At 43.8% G+C, this 19,961-nt stretch overlaps 2 protein-coding genes across 10 annotated transcripts in view; one reads left to right on the forward strand and one right to left on the reverse strand.

The window, feature by feature from the left end:
* OTULIN (OTU deubiquitinase with linear linkage specificity) overlaps positions 1–19,961 on the forward strand; it is a 62,878-nt gene that overhangs the window by 37,725 nt on the left and 5,192 nt on the right. For 6 of the 9 annotated variants that reach the window (XM_058430170.1, XM_058430169.1, XM_058430168.1 and 3 more), the window contains one exon: positions 1,611–13,797. In XM_058430170.1, the coding sequence (XP_058286153.1) occupies positions 1,611–1,805 (195 nt within the window). In that variant the 3' untranslated portion in view covers positions 1,806–13,797. Of the gene's footprint in view, positions 1–1,610; positions 13,798–19,961 lie in introns of those variants that run through there. The other 3 variants (XM_058430167.1, XM_032135818.2, XR_004244851.2) reach the window with 2 other exon arrangements.
* Positions 13,517–19,961, reverse strand: part of ANKH (ANKH inorganic pyrophosphate transport regulator) — a 172,382-nt gene continuing 165,937 nt past the window's right edge. The window contains exon 12 of the mRNA XM_032135815.2: positions 13,517–19,961. Coding sequence (XP_031991706.1) covers positions 19,848–19,961 — 114 coding nt within the window. The 3' untranslated portion in view covers positions 13,517–19,847.

Here is a 19,961-nt window from a genome sequence, read left to right on the forward strand (position 1 = left end):
CTCCTACTTACATAATTGACTCTTGTGCCTCCTTTTTTCTAAAAAGGCCCAGGTGCCATGACAGCTACTGCAAGGATTAGAGAGCTGAGTTAGGTTCCATTCTGAGCTGTCCTGGAGTGTGAAGTCTCTTCTTCTGTTACTGCCAAGTGTGTAGGAAGGAGTGTAGACTGAAGGTCACTGCTGGGTCAGGCAGGGCTGATGATGGTTATTTTCAAAAATTATCTGTACTCATAATGTGGGTTACTTATGTCTCCTGAACCATAGCAAGCACCTTGCAGTCAAAAGGCTTATAGAGGATGGTTTGCATATTACACTAAAGTTAGTCTTTTCCGAGACCCTATAAGGTCTGCTGTGATGGTGAGTCCATTCTTTTTTTTTTTTCAATAAGAAATTTTCAGTTTCTTTTTTGAAATATATGTACCATAAAGTTCACTCTTTTAAAGTTTTGCAGCCATCACTACAATCTAATTTTAGAGCATTTTGTTAAAAGAAACCTCATGCCCATTAGTAACCACTTTCTCTTCCTTCTAACCCTAGGCAGCCACTAATCTACTTTCTGTCTCAATGGATTTGCCTATTCTGGACATTTCATATGAATGGAATCATATAATATGTGGTCTTTTGTTTATGGCTTATTTGTTTTAGCATAATGTTTTTAAGATTTCATCCATATTGCACCATGTATTAGTACTTCATTCCTTTTTATTGATAAGTAATATCACATGGTGTGGATGGATCACATTTTATTCATCTGTTCAATAGTTTGATGGGTATTTGGATTGTTTCCACTTTTTAGTTCGTGAATAACCCTGCTATGAACGTTCATGTATAATTTTTTTTTATGTGAACATATGTTTTTAGTTCTCTTGGGTATACACTGAGGAGTGGAATTGCGTTAACATTTTGAGGAACTGCCAGACTGTTTGCAAAGCAGCTGCCCCATTTTACATTCCCACCGGCAATGTATCAGTGTCCTGTTTCACCATATCTTCACCAACACTTCTGACTTTTTTTATTGGGGTGAAGTTCATATAATATAAAACTGACTGTTTTAAAATGTACATCTCATTGACATTTAATACACTGCCAGTGACCACCACCTATATGAAGTTCTAAAACATGTGACCCCTAAAGAAAATCCTGTGCTCATTAAGCAGCCACTCCCCATTGTCATCTTTTTGGTTCTAGTCATTCTAGTGGGTGTGAAGTACTATCTCATTGTAGTTGGATTTGGATTTCTCTAATGACTCACAATGTTGAGCATCTTTCATGTGCTTTCTTGGTCACTTGTATATCTTCTTTGGAGAGAGGTGTCTGTTCAGATCCTTTGCCTAATTTTTAAGCTGCTTATTTGGTTTTTTGTTTTGTTAATTGTTGTAAAAGTTCTTTATTCTGGATACAGGACCCTTATCAGACATATGATCCATTCTTGATTATCCACCTTTTTTTTTAAAAAAAAAGAAAAGGATTGGGGCTGGGCCCAAAGCAGGAAGTAAAAAGGTTGTGGCTTCACCATTGCTGTGCACTGTGGGATAATGGATGGAACATGGTGTTAAGCCACATTTTGCAGTGTGATCTTCCTCAGAATACCCGTTTGCTCTTCTTCCTAGGTTGAAATGTTCCTTCTTGCCTATGCTGTGTGCCACACCATCCAGGTGTACCGGCTCTCCAAGTACAACACAGAAGAGTTCATCACAGTCTACCCCACCGACCCACCCAAGGACTGGCCAGTGGTAACGCTCATTGCTGAGGACGATCGGCACTATAACATCCCCGTCAGAGTGTGTGAGGAGACCAGTCTATGAGAGACGCATGCTCCTGACAGCCTGGCGACATGGCGAAGATGCACAGGTGGCTCCTGGGCTTGGGCTGCAGGTTTGGGGGTCTCTAAGAACAATCTCTGAGAAGAACTCTTGGGCCCCTGGGAGCCAAGTTGGACAGGATGTCCTGAAGACTAGCTTTTGATAAGAGAAATTAACCAAGTCTTTCCCCTCATCTATGATGCAATATATTTCAGTGGGGGCCTTCAGAGCACACCTGTTGGACGGTGCAAACCATATCTTCTCCAGAAGGCAAATACTTTTGTATCAGAGGAAACTCAGTTTTGGAGAGGAATATGTTCTTTATATCTCAAATCAAAACTCTCTCTAATGGTAAACTGGCTTCTAATTTTTTTTAAGTACAGTATTTTTTTTCCCCTTTAGTAATGGGTTTCTGTAGATCTTCCTATACAGTCTGCTTTAACTCAGGACCTTGAGATTATGAGACTGACGTGCTGCCCACTGCACTTAGGGGGCCTCTAACAGTCTGCTTTAAGTGGTATAATTCTGGGATGGATCTGTTACTGGCATAGTCATGACAGCCTCTGGTAATCTTATCTTCTCCTTTTTATGAAGGGAAGAGCAATGGTTTGGACTTACATCTTAGGGCTATTTTAAGCAGATTGTTTTGCAGCAGATTAAGAATTGGGTCCCAAAGTGGGTTATTTCAAGGCATTTTTGAAGACTAGGGGAGCGTAGGAGGGAGTGGTGAGGGAACCTATAACTTCTTGCTTCTTGTGGCTATGACAGGTGTCTGATGCCCCCAGCGCACTGGAGTCTGGGGCTTGGTGCAGGTGGTGCCCCATCAGTGTGGACAGACGCTACTTGCCTTTGTGGTTTAGTGTTCGAAGCTTTAATTATTCTACAGTTCCACAGATTCACAATTTTATAGCCAAACAGTTTGTATCCACCTGCTTTCAGAGGAGGAACCCAAGGCCAAATTACTGTGAGGTAGGGCTTAGCTGAACCTGGGTTTTCCTGTGCTCTTTTCATGCTGTGTTGGAGGGTGTATCCATTGCCAGATCTGCATAACCCGTCTGGGGCAGGGGATGAGTGACAGCAAACCATCTTAAAATTTTTCATGAGTACATTTAAGCAGAAGCATGTGGGAATATGAGTGCAAAAGTGGCTGAGCCGCGTATGCCCTTGATTGGTTTTGGGAAGCCTGAGGGAGGCAGCCTTCCTGGCTACGAGCCATCGCCTGCCCAGTCAGGCTAAGGGTGGTGACTGGGGTGGTGAAGGGGCAGCTCTGCTGAGCATGGTCTGCCTTATGGCCTGAATTGTCCTCAAGGGGTGTGGACTGCAGATGGTGTTCACACGAACCGGAGACATCACTCTTTAGGATTCTACTGGCAGCCCCTGAATTGGCTGGACGTTTGTGGAGGTGGTGTTTCCCTGAAGTACTGAGCTTTGTTTTATAATAATTAAAATCTTTATTTGGTCCAATTTAATATAGTTTAGAAGCTATCTATTTTTTTTTGAGGCAAACCTTTTTTGAAAATGTAAATTTTGTTTTTAATTAAAAATAAAGTCTTAGTTAAGAAAACTCAGGATGTACAAAACTATTCAGACTGTTACTTTAGCTTTCTCCCATTACCTCATCAGTAATATTCACCACATTTTGCTAAATGTTTATTGATTAGAGTGTTGAAATCAAATTCTGCTCTAAATGTGTGTGAATATATTGGAGAGGCTTTATGTTTTTCACTGTGAAATGCAATTGTGCCTTGAATAAGAAGGTACCTAGAAGCCAAATTAAAGTAATAATGACTTCTTATTGGCTTCGATTTTTCATTGTAGAAAAGTGTATGGGATTGTACAGCAAGAAATGCTTACCATTCATTTCTGATGTTTTTTAAAGCACAACTCGAAACATTTCGATCATACATACATAGCAGTAGGGATCTGTGCCCTTCAGGTACATTGAATCTGACTATCAGTTTATATATGTCATTGAATTTTAAGAATACTCATGTTAATAATAGTCATCTATCCTTGCATTTTGAAAATGTTCTAATCTTAGTGAACTTGAATTGGATTTCTGGGTAAAAGAATGTGTTTCTTTTATGTTGCTTTCTGTCCGAAGGCCTTGTCAGAATCTGTCAGACTCTTGTTTAGGTTTAGTGTGATCATGGTGTCAGAGAAGCAAAGCTTTCAAATAAATAGTACTTCAGGAAATAGAAATGATTGACCAACTTTAAAAATTTTTTTTTTTTTATTGCAATATGCAGCTTCAGTTGCCCAGAATCTTAGTTCCATTTCTCATTCTTGGTCTTGAGCTGGTCAGGTGACATCAGCAGATTAGAAGTTGAATGGAGATTAAATGGATTCAGGAGGATGTTCCACTTAGAGCAATCTTCAAAATGATAAGGTGTTCTAGAAGAAAGGAATGTAGTAGGAACTATACTATGCCTAGCTTTCTATCCCACAGTTTCTTGCAAGAGTTTAGGAGTTTTGGACCCTGTGTATTGGCAGAAAAGTTATCTCCATCTTAAGCAGGCATGGCTTTTATACCTGTGAGCTCATTTAAGGTGCATTTAAACCTAAAATAATTTCCCTGTATTATGCTTCATGGAATTAACACTGCTTTTCCAGAACATTTTCAGATTCCCCTCCTTACATCCTGAGCCCCTTCTCTATATACATCTGTTGATTTTATCCATCCACAAGGAACAATGACAGTCACATTAGAGAACAAGAAACTAGTAATACATGGTTTCTAACTGATGATTCAGGCCCGGATTTGATTGAAAGTATTTGCAGTTCCTCTTCTGTAGAATACAGAGTGGATGAAAATGTTTTCAGTGCACAGAACAGGGTGAATCCTTTTTTCTTTATTTAGCAATTTACACTTTTGTTACTCCGTTATATATTCAGTTAGTGTCTGATAAGATTTTCTTTGCTTAAGGAGAACAGACATTGCCTTGGTAAGTTTTTTTTTTTTTCCCCTCTACTTTTGGAGCTTATCAGGTAAAAATCTCAAGCCACATGAATTGTTAACACCTCTGTTGGGAAAAACCCCTGTGAGTTTTTATGTACTTGGTCTTTGCTTTTGTTATTCATCTTGTGTTATTCATTGTGTCCTCCCTCTTCCCAATGTGCTGTTTTACCTAAGAGTTAGCCTACTTCCTGAAGATCTTTTAGAGAGAGGCTGTGAAGTGCTGAATCACCTTTAATGATACAGCACTCCTGCCATCTCGGCATCTACATAGGACTTACATAGACTTCCTGAATGTGTCTTCTTCAGATACTAAAGTACAGTTGGATCATTTTCTTATCTCCTTTTCTTAAGCAGTACTTCGCAGGTACTCCCCTTTGAAAGCCAGAAGCATAAACCATTGGGGAATCTTACTTGTAGACATGCAGTAATAGAAATGCCTTTATGTAAGATCTGTGAGTAGTTAAAAAGAAAGCCCTCAGTGTGTGTGAAGTGAATGTGAAATGTGTGTGAAATACATAGAATTCCCAAATAGTTTAGCAAAGGCAGGGCACAATATCAAGTAATTTAAAAATGGTCCAAGAAACTGTAAGAAGGAGGAACTAATTCTAGAATAAATATTAAAATGCCATTCAGGAACAAAACCACAGATGCCAGACAGACCTCCTGTGCTTAAGTTGTAGAAGAATAAAAATCTGAATGAATGGAAGGCCTTACGTGTATACAGTTTACAAATTCCTATTTCTAAAATTTAAGTCCCTTATTTAACAGAAGTATGTATTTTAATGCTTAACTGTCTCGGGAAACCTCATTTGTGACATCATCTAAGAGGATGGAAAGACCAGGGAGCCAGTGCCACGTTGAACAGAACAGTGGTTTAGTGAATGTGTGAGGAAAAACACGGGCAACTGATTATTAATGTTTTTGTAATTCAGTTTATAACTTGGAGCCATGAAAAGCAACAAAAGTAAACTGGTTTGACAGCCTGCCACTTCTGGCTTTTCCTGTAAGTCACTAACAGTAGTGTGAGGTGGGCTTGCCCATGACCAGGAGGGGTGTGTGTGTGTGTGTGCATGTGTGTACATGTGTGTTGGTCTGCAGTCACAGCATACCTTTATGTGCATGTGTCCTCGCAGCTTGGGACTCAGCAGTATTCTGGGAGGGTGGAGGTGAACTGTTCCATGTATTGTATTATATATTTTTTTAGATGGGGTCTTGCTCTGTCGCCCAGGCTGGAGTGCAATGGTGCGATCTCAGCTCATTGCAACTTTTGCCTCCTGGTTCAAGCAATTCTCCTGCCTCATCCTGCCGAATAGCTGGGAATACAGGCGTGTACCACCACTCCCAGCTAATTTTTGTATTTTTAGTAGAGATGGGGTTTCACTATGTTGGCCAAGCTGGTCTCGAGCTCCTGGCCTCAGGTGATCCACCTGCTTTGGCTTCCCAAAGTGCTGAGATTACAGGCGTGAGCTACCACGCCTGGCCCCATGTATTGAATTTTTTTCAGGGTATATTGAAATCTACTACTGGGAATGGTGGAATGGGTTTTGGTATGTATAATGGAAATACATAGAGTGGTTATTAAGTCTAGAAACACATACATTAATTGTATTGAAATGCTATATCAATACATCATTTATGATGTGTGTCTGGTCTCAGACCTCATGGCCACCAGTTTGTTTAAGCATTTTGAATGCTTTTTAATAGCATTCAGTAGCATTAATGGAGGAGGACACTGTGTTTTCTCAATTAATCTCATTGATTTGTTTGGTATAAGTTTGGGTCAGAAATGAAACTGCCAAAACATGCATCAGTACAAGGAAGGGACACAGGGCTTAAAATGTCCACAGTCTTGGCAGTGGACTTGGCAGTTCTCCCAGTAAGCAGAAGTACTTGAGCTTAATTCTGAACTTCAAAGTAATATTTTATACTTAATTTTAGGAGCTTTCATTTACATATTGAAAAATGCCTTGACTGTATTCACATAAATGGTGCTAAAACATTGTACCCCTTATAAGAACCGCAGCAATCCACAGTAATGTTGGTTACTTCTGAGTATTTTGATAACGGAACAAAGTCAAAATGAATGTATTTAATAAGCTTCTTTCTCATTTCCGTTGTTTTATAAAAATATTTTGGTATTGTTGCCTGCATTTTAGCCACTTCTAACTTTTTGTATTATGAATTCGGAGAGGATAACAAGCCAACTTTAGACCCTCTGCCAGTGGCAATGATGTTTTTCTTCTGTGGGTAAGCCATTGTGAATGGAGGCTGGCGGAGCAGCCCACTGTGTGAACCTGGCAGCGCTCATCTTGGCTTGTTTAGCAGTGCCTCTGTTTACACCATAAGATGTTCAGCATGTGTCCAAAATTTCGCCTGCTCTGAAAAACATGCCCCCAAGGCTCTGTGCAGTTTGGGCCTTGGTTCCCACCTGCAGATGCGATCAGATGCCTGGCTCCTGGGGCCAGAGTTTTCTCTGTTGCTTGTTGAGTCTCTTGTCTTCACTGTCAGAAGCTGAACCGACTTGGGGGGGCTTTGCTGTTGATCCACTTTAGCAAACCTTGCTGCAGAGGACTGTAAAAACAAATAACTAAAAATAAACTTAGAAAATACGACTCAGAAGCCTGGCTCTGTTGCTGTGGTCAAATGCTTGCCTTTGAGGACTTTGGCAGATTGTGCTATTGCATTGGGCTCTAACTTTCTGGCACCCGCAAGGCAGACCTATGATGTCAACATGGCTGATTCTTGACCCCTGGCCATTGTGAGCAGAGGAATCAAGGGTTTAGGGAGGCAGTATTGGGCAGTGTGGAAGAGTTAGATGAGATGAAGCAGTTAGCACAGTGCTTAACCCATACTAAGTGCCCCCAACCCTGCCAGCCAAATTAGGCGCATAGTTATCAGCTTGGGTCTGGATTCAATAGCATTCCCGCTGCCCACTAAAAGGGTGGGCTTGGACAGTTCCTGAACCTCCCTAAATCTGTTTCTTCATCTTTACCACACACAGTCTGTCTCAGTGGTGGTGTGGATTAAGTGAGGTGCTAGCACTTATTAGGGGAAGATCCTCCAGACCTGCAAAGCAGGGCTGCATCCCCAATTCTGACCCAGCCTTGCTGTGGGTTTGCCGCAAAGAGGTTTGCTGTGTGTGAGACATTTCTTTATGAACCATTTACACTGCTGGAAATGTACCCAGCAATGTGATGGCAAGAACTTCAACAAATTGCTTATGAATCAGGCTGTCATTGGAAGAAGTTAATCCTCTGAAGATGGGGGAAGACTGGACTTTCAGAAGTATCTTGGGGATAGAGAATGAAGTTTGAGTCAGCAGAGCTCTGCCTTCCTGTTTGTCAAAGAACTAGAGTCTGGGAGTCTTGCAAGATGGAGCTGGGCTTCTGAAGAACCCACTGGGTAGGTACTGGGCATCCATTAGACGGCAGTGCTAAGTCGGTCATGTGCAGCAGAAAGACCTCCTCATTGTGAACAACAAACCACTTTCCTCCTCCAGTGGCCCGTTCATTTGGATTGATACACTTTTTCAGTGTCAGAAATGCACTTTCTCCCTCTACCTGTCTGAATTACGGTGTTCTGCTCAACTCTGTGGACAGTGTTTCTTGAATTTCCTTTTCCACCACCTTTTCCCACTCAAGAAAGTGGAGAGAAAAACAGGGATGCAGGCTGTGGGTCTTGTGGAAGCTCTTCACAACCATTAAATAAAGAACACCAGCTGCATTATGTGTGTTTAAAACGAGAGGTTGTTTGTACAGTATTTTTCTATTGACCACTTCCGTCTTGCCTGAAACCTGGACATTGTTTCTGTAGTTCCTCTGAATTTTCTGTCTCACCTTCTCACCCCTACCCTTGCCTTTTGTCTGGGCTCGGTTGCCTGTTCATGTTCTTTGTCTCTGACATTAAACTCTCCCTAGTTGCGTGTGTGCTTGAGACGTCTTACCCAGTTGTCCTCTAAGTGGTACCGTTGATGTACGGTCCCATTGGAGAGCACGAGTATGTTTCCTTAGGCTCTTCCAACACTGGCTTTATCAAACATTTTGATCTTTGCTGAGCTGATGGTTGGAAGTCTGATTTGCATTTCTTGAGAAAGGCTGAGCGTGTTTTCATTTGTGTAAACCATTTTCAGGTCCTTTCCTGGGAGCCATCTGTTCATGTCTTCTGTAAACCACTTTTGATTTTTCTATCTGAATTTCACAGAAACGAGATAGATACAGGGTGGGAGCAGCAGGAAGGAAAGGCGGACCAAGGGGTATTAGGGATTCCATGTCAGGCCCTTTGGTTGCAAGTAACAAGAACTCACTTAGAGTATTTTAGTTCAAAAAGGGTTTGGCCTTCTTCAGGGACAAGAAGAGAGCACTGAAGACCAGAAGGTTACGGGAGGGAGGGCTGTCGTGCTGGTGTCCTAGAGTCGGCATGTTCAGGGTAGGAATATGGGAATGCCTGCATCCATTCACTAAAGAGTGCCAGCCCTGGGGCCAGGCATGGTTCCAAGCTTGTGGATGTAGGGGTGAGCTGGCCAAGGCACAGTCCTCCCAGCCCTCTCCATCCTCACCCCAACCCCATGCCCACCCTCCCCATCCATATCCTGTGTGCTCACCCTCTGCATCTGCACCTCCCCCTTTGCCCACCCTCCCTATCTGTACCTCCCGCTGTGCCTACCCTCCCCAGCCCTCCCCTCTGCAGCCCTCCCCACCTTTCATGGAGCTCTTGTGCATTTGTCACTGGTGAGCAGAACTGGCATGACTCCGGGGATGGAATCACAAAGCAACTATTTTTGTCTTTCGCTGTTTAAGACATAATTCAATCGGAGACCTTCTCCTACCCCTGGTGAAAACTCAACTCGGCGACCCATCACCTTTTTGAGCACTCTGGGGTAATAGACTCTATAGTCCTCTTAGGTTGCCAAATGCTTTCCTAACTCAGAAATTGGAATATCGCCATCTGTGCGAGAGTGAAAGCTGTGACAGTTGCTCACTGCTCTGTTTGGCCCTCCAGATTTAGAACGGGAGGAGGGGGCCAAGACAGGGAGGGAGCAGAGATCTCAGCCCTCCATAGGAATTGTCCTGTGGGCCACCCTTCCTGGGCCCAGCCAGGGCTTCGTTCTCATTCTCTCATGGGGTACTTTGAGGAATCTTTGAGGCTCCCTCTATCTCCCCACTTCTTGTCCCTGGCTCAGGGCCTTCCCATGTACCTTGACCAAGGCAGCTCCAGGAATGTGCTAATGCTGTTGCCTCCGACCACCACTTCCTCCTTTGTAGCTCCTAGGAAGCCCGTGATAGCTCCAGCTTCTTTCTGCTGAGCCCTGTTCACCCCCCTAGGTGGCCCTGTGGGGCAGGCCTTAAGATGACCCCAGGCAAGCTTGTTGATCTGTGAGGCCAGGGTCTGGGCCATGGGAAAGACTTTTGGACCCCCTGCCCTGTCAAACTCAGGATTTGCCAGCCAGCCCCAATGCCCTTCTGTTAGATTTGACGGGTGAGTCAGACACCAGCCCACTGAGTCCCCAGGACTCAGCACCACATTTCAGGCTTTGAGTATTGCAACCCCCTACCCCAGAAGGAGTGAGACTCAGTGTCGCTCTCTGCAAAGAAACCATCTCTACAAATTCTTTTCAAATATCTACTCTTGGTCCTTTTTTGCCCTCCTCGTGTTGAGCGATGGCAGAGTCAGGGAGTTCAGACTCCTGCAGAAGGAGGCTGGGTGCTATCAGGAGTCTTTGTTTGGTGTGGCCGCCTTCTCTTTGGTGTGAGTGTCGTCCTCTCTGGCTGGGTTCTTATTTTCTACGTGTAGCTCAGGCGTAAGCTGGTGCCCACCCGTGTTAAGTTCAGGCTGGTCCTGCAGCAGCCCAGTGCCTACAATGAGGAAGGACCTGCTGGGCAAAGCAGGGTGCTCATCAGGCCAGGATTTCTAGAACCATATCCCAGGCTGCTGAGAATGGGTGTGTGCGTTGCGTGATGCAGAATTCCAGATGTCATTTCCATCATAGTCCAGGGAAACACTCAAGTCTGGTGGAGGGAGATGGTTCTGGAGGGAGGCTTCTGTAGCATCCAAGCCCAGGGTGAGCAGGAGCCCCTGAGCCAAGCTGCTGGGACTGAAGAGGAAAAGGAGAGAGTGGGAGTGAGATGCTAGGAGGCAGCGCTGACGGGGCTTGGGGACTTGACTGAGAGGAGTGGGACATGGAGTGGGTTTCTGGGTGGGTGCCCCTGTGACTCCTCTAGATTGGGGAGACTGGAGAAAGTGTGGAAGGGGTGAGGAAAGAGTGTACAGGGATGGGCTGAAGGCCACAGCCCTTCTCGGCCCCTGAGGAGATGTTGGGAGGTGACTGGATACACCCGGTGACTGGATACACCCAGTGACTGATCTGAAGCTTGGGAACAAGTTAGGGCTGGAAAAACAGACTTGGGCATCACCGCTGTATTTGGAGCTGGAAATAGGCCCAGATTATGAACCTGGGCTCATGAGGACTGGATTCCCAGCGAAGGTGGAAGTGGGCCTGCCAGCCATTTGTATACTTTTCTGAAGAGCATGGAATTAAATAGCATTGGGCAGGTTGGCATTGGGAGAAAGAGAAGAACCGGGTGAGGTTAGGATGTGGCCTTGCTGGCATGATGGAGGAAACGCTCTTTACCTCAGACCACGCGTGAACTGCAAGCATCTTCCCTGATGGTGCCAGGGGCAGTGGAGATACAGGTCGCTCTCCTCAGCCATTTCCTTTAGACCAAGAGAGCTTTTGTTGTGTAGCAGATGAAAGACCCGATGAGAATTTGAGAGGTATAGTATAATGTAAAGTTTGGAAATAATGATTGCACTTGTTAATTCTGTTTTGGTCTTTGGAATCAAGGGTTTCTGAACCTGAGATAAGCAGTTTTTTTGTTTCATAAAAGCTCTAGTCATTTTTCTTTGTTGAAAGTGGACCACAGTAATGTTCATGGATTTGTTGGCTGAAGCACTTCCATGTGGCCTAGAAGCTTAGCAGACACGGCACCTCCACCTTCCTGAACTGCCGTTGGCCACTCCGCAAATCCTGGTGGTGCAGTAGATTAAAACTGTGTAGGAAAGATCTTGTTGTAGAGGAGAGGAGGCTGATCTAGAGGCGTCTAGTCACTTGCCTGAATCACAGCTAATAAGCAGCAGACAGAATGAGGACTCACAGCTCCTGATTTATTTTTCCCTTTTGTTCAAAGCCCAGTGTATTGAACTGGGCAATCAGCATGGTATTTACTATCTTATATTGTCCAGGTAAGAAAACTGGAGCTTTGGGGGAGCAGAATTACAAATATAAGCAATGCCAACCTTCCCTGCACCTTAGCATTGCCTTAAATAGTGTCAAAAACAACAACAACAACAACTTAGAAGGAGGCATAGTTTTCTCCACGATTTTTGAGAAATTCTCCACGATTTTTCTCCTGAGCTAAGCCAGTGAGACTACAGAGGATAAAGAGGAAGGCGTGGAAGGCAGAGATACCAGGGGGCAGGGCTTGGTGGGAAGCCACTGGCGTGGGGGGTCGTGGAGGAGGTTTCCAGGTGGGAGGTGTAAACGTGCCTCTAAATGGAGATGTCAGGGGAAAGCATGGGTTGGGGATGTAGATTTGCCCCTTGTGGTATTAATAGTACCACTCTCCACAGGGACAGTGAATGATGCTGGGGCCAGCGCAGCTGTGTACTGTCTTTAAGGCAACCAGGAACTGAACACAGTTGACCCGATAGCTAGGCTTGAGGGCATGGCATAGCCCATGCACTGTGGCCGGGAGCACAGCTCTGAAGCCTTGAAAAACATGGTTGGTGTTAGAGGCAGTAAGAGAGAAGCACAATGGAAGTAGGACCGAGATCTGGGATTTTAACAAAAGGAGCAGTAAGGAAGGAAATAGGCAATCCCAAGCCAGTCTGTAGGATGCCTAGAATCTTACTGACTACAGGTATGTAATGAAATACTTTCTACAATGTCTTATGAGGAGCTAAAAAAAATTAGAGCCATCTTTCTTTGAGGTTAAAACGTGATGCTTTAAGAAAAGAGTGATCCTGGCCGGGCACGGTGGCTCATGCCTGTAATCCGAGCACTTTGGGAGGCAGAGGTTGGCGGATCACGAGGTCAGGAGATCGAGACCATCCTGGCCAACATGGTGGAACGCCGTCTCTACTAAAAATACAAAAATTAGCTGGGCGTGGTGACGCGTACCTGTAGTCCCAGATACTCAGGAGGCTGAGGGAGGAGAATCGCTTGAACCCGGGAGGCGGAGGTTGCAATGAGCCGAGATTGCGCCACTGCACTCCAGCCTGGGCAGTAGAGGGAGACTCTGTCTCGAAAAAAAAAAGTGATAAAAGAGTAATGCTTTTCCCATAAAGACTAAGAGGAGTAAGAATCTCTTAGATGTGGGCAGGAGGATTGTCGGGCTCTGCCCTTCTCAGGCTCACCAAACATTTGCTTAATTTTGGCATTCCCATTTGAGGTGTATAGAGAAGTTGGAAGAGGGTTCAGAGAAGCATTTTCAATATTACTGAAGTTATGGGAAGTGAAAGTAATTTTAATGTAGAATAAAATCTGAAGAAATAGGTTATATTTGAGTAAGACGGGGAGTTTAGAGAAATTTCCCAGTGGTTAGAAGTTTTAGCAACCAAGGGAAAGGGCAAAATGTTAATCTCTCAGGTAAATTTGATTAAAAGGGAAACTGTAATCAGGATTAGGAAACCAAGTAACTTTGCGGTGAGTAAACAGATGCATGGTTAGAATAAAAAAATCAAGAAACTAAAGGCAATCTCAATTGTATGCCAAGTGTTTAAGCTTTACTTAAAGTAAAATTAGAGTATGAAACCTATTTGACAATATATGAATACAAATCCATAAACCCTGAAACAAAGCATATATAAATGCTCTTACCAATGCAAAAACTTCCATCTGTTAGATACATAAACGGCACTTCCTTAAAAGTGACATATATTTTATACTGACTGCTGTAGTCAATTTTAATCAAAAACTACACAAATATTTTATTTGTATTTTAGAGACGGGGTTTTGCTCTGTTGCTCAGGCTGGATTCCACCTCCTGTGCTTAAGTGATCCTCCTGCCTCAGCCTCCCGAGTAGCTGCAACTACAGATGCACAACACTGTGCCCAGCTAAATATTTTAATGTGATTGGTTTCAACAGTTTATACCCACAGTTTTGATGTGAAACTGACAAACCTATGAGCTGACAGCCACAGCCCATGTAGAGGAATGACTCTAAGCACACTTAATTTTGTTTAAAAAAAAAAAATCTAGATCACTGCTAATGTTCAGATCTGAAATGAATGAGGTAATTTTATTCTTCCATTGTAGGATCTCATACCACGTTCTAAATCCTAGATCATACACAGAATGTTAGATCAGGAAGGGGCCTTAGCAATAATGGCTCAAGCCTCCCATTGGACAGATGAGCAAGGTGAGGCCAAGAAGCGTGAGTGATACGGAAGCCTCCAGCTTGAATACACTCCTTAAGTGAATGAGTGTCGGCATGGAACAGAATCGCGTGTGTGACTCTTGTCCACTTTCCCGAAGCCCTTCGATTAACTCCTTGGCCCTACTAGCTTTAGACAGTTCCCTGATCAATACATCATTAAGCAACCAAAATATCTCATTAAATCCAAGGAGCAGCGTATTTGCCACTGCAAGGTTTGTGGATGTGGCAGCCCTGGGGTAAGGGGCCTGCCGCATGGTGACATGACCATCGCTGTGGGGTGCTGGGTGATTGGTGTTGATGTGTACCCTGTACTCCTTTGTTAGGCAAGCGTGGTTTGAACTTAGCTTTCAGTATAGCTGGTTCATTCAAACCGTGGGTCCCCGCATGTTCATGGCCCCACACTTCAGGGAACCAGCATCTACCCAGTTGTAATGTTCCCCAACTCCAAAGCCGCCATTTCTTGCCCTGGCTTATAGCTAGCCAACGTTGCCTCTAAATCTTATAGTAAGAATTTCCATGAGGTTGTACAGTGAGTGGTACAACCATTTTCAGCTGGTCTGTCCCCTTGTTTAACCTAAGGAAACCACTTAAACTCTTGGAGAGAGAAAGGGTGCCTAGTTCTTGTGTGCTTTTGTTTACATATACATATTGTAGGCGCTAATGTCAAGTCTTGTTAGTAAAGTGCACTTTATGTAGCCTAACTTAAAAACAGGTACTATGTAAAAAACATTTGCTGAATCTATGTGTAGCTGACAGCCATCTATAAAAGTGCATGTATCTTATGCAGTCTTTTAGAGATCCTGGTTGATTGCAAATGAAGCAGAGAAAAACATTATCACTAAAATGAAATATTTTAAAAGATACTGGCTATAATTCTCCTGGAACCACTTGGACTTGACAGAGATTTTTCAAAAATGATTTAGGAGGCCCACCTTTGATGCTCTTCCTAGTAGAAAGTTGCAAGTTAATAGATTTAAAATGAAGTCTAAACTTAAGGTCTCGTCGTCTCATTTTTCCCTTTTGAGATCAGATAGTATACTATATATTTGTGACTTTTCTGACTTCTGAGTGGAGTTTGGGTTATTTTGATTGCACCATGCAGTTTCTCTCATTTTGAACATTTGCATGATTTTAGACATTTTGCCTTTAAAAGAGCAGGCAACAGGCCCTTTTACGTTTCTCATCAGATTTTTCTCTACATCCTGTTATAAGTGTGGTTAGATCAGTTGATGAGTCACATGATGTTTTTTGCTGCTTCAGTGACAGAAATAGAGATTCAAAATAACCACACAGAGGAGTATCCCAAATGGTTACCAAACACGTTGCTCAAAAACATGCTTTCCTGCGGTTTGAGTGCTTTATATGAGAGCCGTCGGAGGACTGTGTGTGAGGGCGCTGTCTACAGAATGCAGGCAGGAGCTGCTGGCTTTGAACTGGCTGAATGTGCAGTGCAGACATCTCAACACTCCACATCTTTGAAAGCGCTTCCTCACACTCCACTGCAATTTTGGTTCCAAAGAAAGGTGGGGAGCAGAACTAGAAGATAAAGGACTCCTTTTCCTGGACTGTGCACTAGTTTGATTGATGAAGACGTCGTCCTAAGTTTAGAAATCAGCTCACCTGCAAAGCTGGTACTAACTGGCACATGCTGTCCTGGGCACTGTTCTGCTGAGAGTTACTGAAGTAGAAAGATTTTTAAATATAAGAAAATATTTCTCAAGGAAATGTAATTACAACACTATAAATACTTGCTATTTTGCAGAACACACACACACACTCTTCCACTTCAATTTGAAGGGGGAAAAAAAGTCAGCTACTGAGTCTTGAAATCGATGTGTTTCTAGAAACCAAGGGTATAGAAAAGTTACTCTCCCCCTGCCCCTTCCCTCCAGAAGATCCCCAAATGGGGAACAAGTAAGAGAGCAGGGAGCTGTTAACATTTCACACTTCTTATTCTGAAGATATGTGAATAAATTTTGTGAGTTATGATATGTAATGATTATTCCAACCAGGAGAGAGATCCAGATGGCTGGGAGTGAGCACTCCTGAGCTGGCTCTGCTGTGATGCATCCTGGCGTCTGGAGAACTCAGCCCAACTCTGTCACTACCCTGGGAGCTCCCAGGCCTCCCCATCCTGGGCCCCCCACCCCCTGCACCTTCCAAGGTTATTTATTGGGAAGACTCAAAGAGTGAAGTATAAAGTGCTTTTACTATTGTAAAGAAGCTTTATTTGGCCCCATCTGATACATCCTAAGCCAATATTAAATGTTTCAGTTTCTTAGAGAATCGGCTATCCAGGACATTTCCAAGCAAACTACCAGCTAATGCTAAAAATCAAGGCAAAGTAAAAACAAAGGAAGAGTAACTTTGGCACAAGACAAACCCGATGCAGGCAGTCACGGGGGATGACCGTTTTTTACCCAGAAATGCAAACAAGTGGCCTTCTGTGCCCCATTTAAAGAATCCCAAACGGGAGAGTTTCCTGCCAATGTGCAAATCCGTCAGTACTCCCTAAGCCATGTGGCCAGCAGGTCCAATCCTACCATGATTTTCCAAGTGCAAGCCTCGTCTAGTTCTTTTTGCTCAGTTGTCTCACTGACGCCCTTTGCCACTGAGATCCCTGTAAGTCACTACAGAACAAATGGCAACTGCACATTTAGGATGACCTCCCTTGTGCTCCTCAAACAGGCCACCAAAGGAGGAGCTCTAGAAAACCCTTACTGTCTATTTCCTATGCTTTGAGCTGCCCAAACCTGTTTCTCAGCATCTAAATGAAAAACTGCTTCATGGCCTTGTATTTTTAGATGGTATTCATCCACAAGCAATCACTCAGTTTTGGTGAAAGTCACAGCTGGTCTTTCCCTGGTCTTTGACATGAGAAGCTCACAGGCGTGGTACCCTTCTAAATGCACCTGTCAGCTGAATGCCCTACAATGAAAAATGTTTTGGGGGAATGTTTCTTTGGTCACAAAAGTCAAAAGGTTGCCCCAATGACTGAAAAGTGGGAAGGAGAAAGGTCACCCTCCTTGGTTTGATCTCTCATGTCTAGCTGGATGATGGGACTCGGTTAGAAGAAATGCAGGAGAATATGCCAATTCTCAGTTTTGCCTCAGAAGTTGTTAGGCTGTGACTTAAGCAGCCCAAGTGAAGAAAATGTACGAAGAAGGATCACATGCCTGAAGGTGAAAGGTTTGAACAAGTCCTGCCAAATCAGCTCCATTGTGGCCTGAGTGTGGCATTGCTTCCTGTGTTCTCAGAAACTCTAACCAAATATTATGGCCTACTGATCTTGATCACTGAAGGAATCTCTGGAGTTATATTATTTATTTCCTCATCTCATAATGAGGAGGCCCTTGCCGATCCTTCCTGGATTTAGAGGGAAAGGATTTTTTTTTTTTTTGAGATGGAGTTTTGCTCTTGTCACCCAGGCTGGAGTGCGATGGCGTGATCTCAGCTCACTACAACCTCTGCCTCCCAGGATCAAGCAATTCTCTTGCCTCAGCCTCCTGAGTGGCTGGGATTACAGGCATGTGCTACCACCCCCAGCTAATTTTTATATTTTTAGTAGAGACAGGTTTTGCCATGTTGGCCAGGCTGGTCTCAAACTCCTGACCTTAAGTGATCTACCCTCCTCGGCCTCCCAAAGTGCTGGGATTACAGGCATGAGCCACCGTGCCTGGCCTGCTTTCTCAGTTTGGATCTTTAAGCTCCAACCCCAGAAGCATGAAAGAGTCACACAAGTTAAAAAATACTGTTTAATTTTCTAGTAATGTCCTTTAAAAAAGCTGATACATTGAGATTTTTTTTAATCTCAGATCTGCCTCTGAAACCACTGCAAAGCAGCTATGCAACTTAATTTTTCAGCACTCATATATGTATTAATGGAGGAAAAGCCACTCTGAGGAAGCACGCTAAGGACATGTCCCCATGTGGGCACACCCCACCGGCACGGGGTACCCAGGAATGTGAATGCAACCCTGGCATGTTCACAGCTAACATTATGCCCTTGCATTCTATTTTGCTATGATAAACAATATGATCACACAGCACTGAAAACGGTAGACCCAAAGGGCCTTTTTCTCATTTTTCCCTTTCCAGCATTCCTACTCCAGTGACCCATTTATTCCCCAGTTACCCATAACGAAAAATAATTCTGTCATTTACTGAGCCTTACATTCAAATGCACATGGCGGACTTTATAAAACTGCTGCAAATAAGGTACAATGTTCATTGATACAATACGTTTCAACTGCAGGTATGTTGAGCACACAAGCAATCACCGTATTGTATTAGAGACATTTTATTGAAAATGCGAAAATAGGAAATGTATTATAGCCTAAAATAAATTACATAACATATACAGCATATATTTATATCTTTAAAATATTTTTTTGTTTAGGTTCTTTCAGTCTAGGAATTTTGACTAAATCAATTTAGTGAACCATGTCTATAATTTTTTTAAAGGAAAAAACCTGCTTTCCAAAACTTAGAAAAATATACTGCACTGCATGGATTTCGAATGTGTTATTTCAGGGAGGACCACATAGTGACTCTGGTATCGTTATAAAATGTCTTGCTTTATCGTATGGTGTGGGAGGGAAGTACCGTAGTACGTTTTGAATTACCTGTACCGCAGCTATGACGAAGGATGGCAGAACCAGGTAATACATCTACTTCAAAAGTTACCCTACAGCAACCTGGCATTAGAATGCTGGATGAGACTTAAAGCTTCAGTTCACTGTAAAAACTAAAATGCAAAGTTAGAACGCTCCATGTGACTCGCTCTAGTGCGACCTTCAGGAAAGGCGAGGGAAAAGCAAGCCTTCAGGAAAAGTCATGCGGCAGGGGCTGGAATCTGGAGATGCGCTTTTGTGACAACTTAAAAAAGTTAGCTCATGTATATACACGGTGGGGGTGAGAACTGACAGCTCGCTCAGATCTAGGAGAACGCAGAGTGAAATGCTATCATCATTCAACCATGTCAGTTTGCTGTCCCCGGGGCATTTCAAACCTTTCTACGGGAGATTATGTCCATCTGTCAGCCTGCTGTGGTCACAGGTCTCCGTTCCTCAGTGTGAATGGGGACTCCGGGCTGCAGCGTGCCACCCACCTCCTGCATGTGTGGAGTAGACGGTTTCAAACTCCGTGGCGGAAGGGAAATTTAAGAGGCCACCGGGGCTCCATCTCTGTACGGCCATGTGACTGGGAAGCAAATCAAAGGAAGCCAAGTTTTAACCTGTTGATTCTTAAGAGCGATGAAGGGGGACAGGAGAGTCTGTGGCCTGCTGTGCAGGGTGACCAAGAGGCAATGGCACAGCTGCAGTCCTTTGGTTCCAAGAGGAGATTGTCCAGGGGAGGAGGACACAGCATCAACCGTGAGGCAGCTGTGTCCTTCCTTTGGGTTTTCGTGAGGCAGGGGTGTGAAGTCAGTTGTTTCGTTTGTTTTTACATAGCAACAGTAAAGACCATTCACTAGGTCCCCCCGTCAGTGTGAGCATACCCAGTATGCTAGAGAATTGACACGAAACCTTTAAATCAAGGCCTCTTTCATTACCAAAAACAAAAAGGGAACAAAATACGATGGGAGAGGGAAGAGATGATGCCGAAGTGTCATCCTGACTGTCCCTGCAGTGCCCATAGCGTCCCGTGTCTTATTCATTCTCCTCTCTCATTTCCACGATGTCTGTCACCTCCTCTGTCGGAGGCATGTCTGTCATGGCGGAGTCTTCCCCCTCCGTGGCCGACTCATTCTCCATCTTCTTTTT

The sequence above is a fragment of the Hylobates moloch genome, unplaced genomic scaffold (assembly GCF_009828535.3).
Source record: "Hylobates moloch isolate HMO894 unplaced genomic scaffold, HMol_V3 SCAFFOLD_17, whole genome shotgun sequence".
Classification (NCBI taxonomy): Eukaryota; Metazoa; Chordata; class Mammalia; order Primates; family Hylobatidae; genus Hylobates; species Hylobates moloch.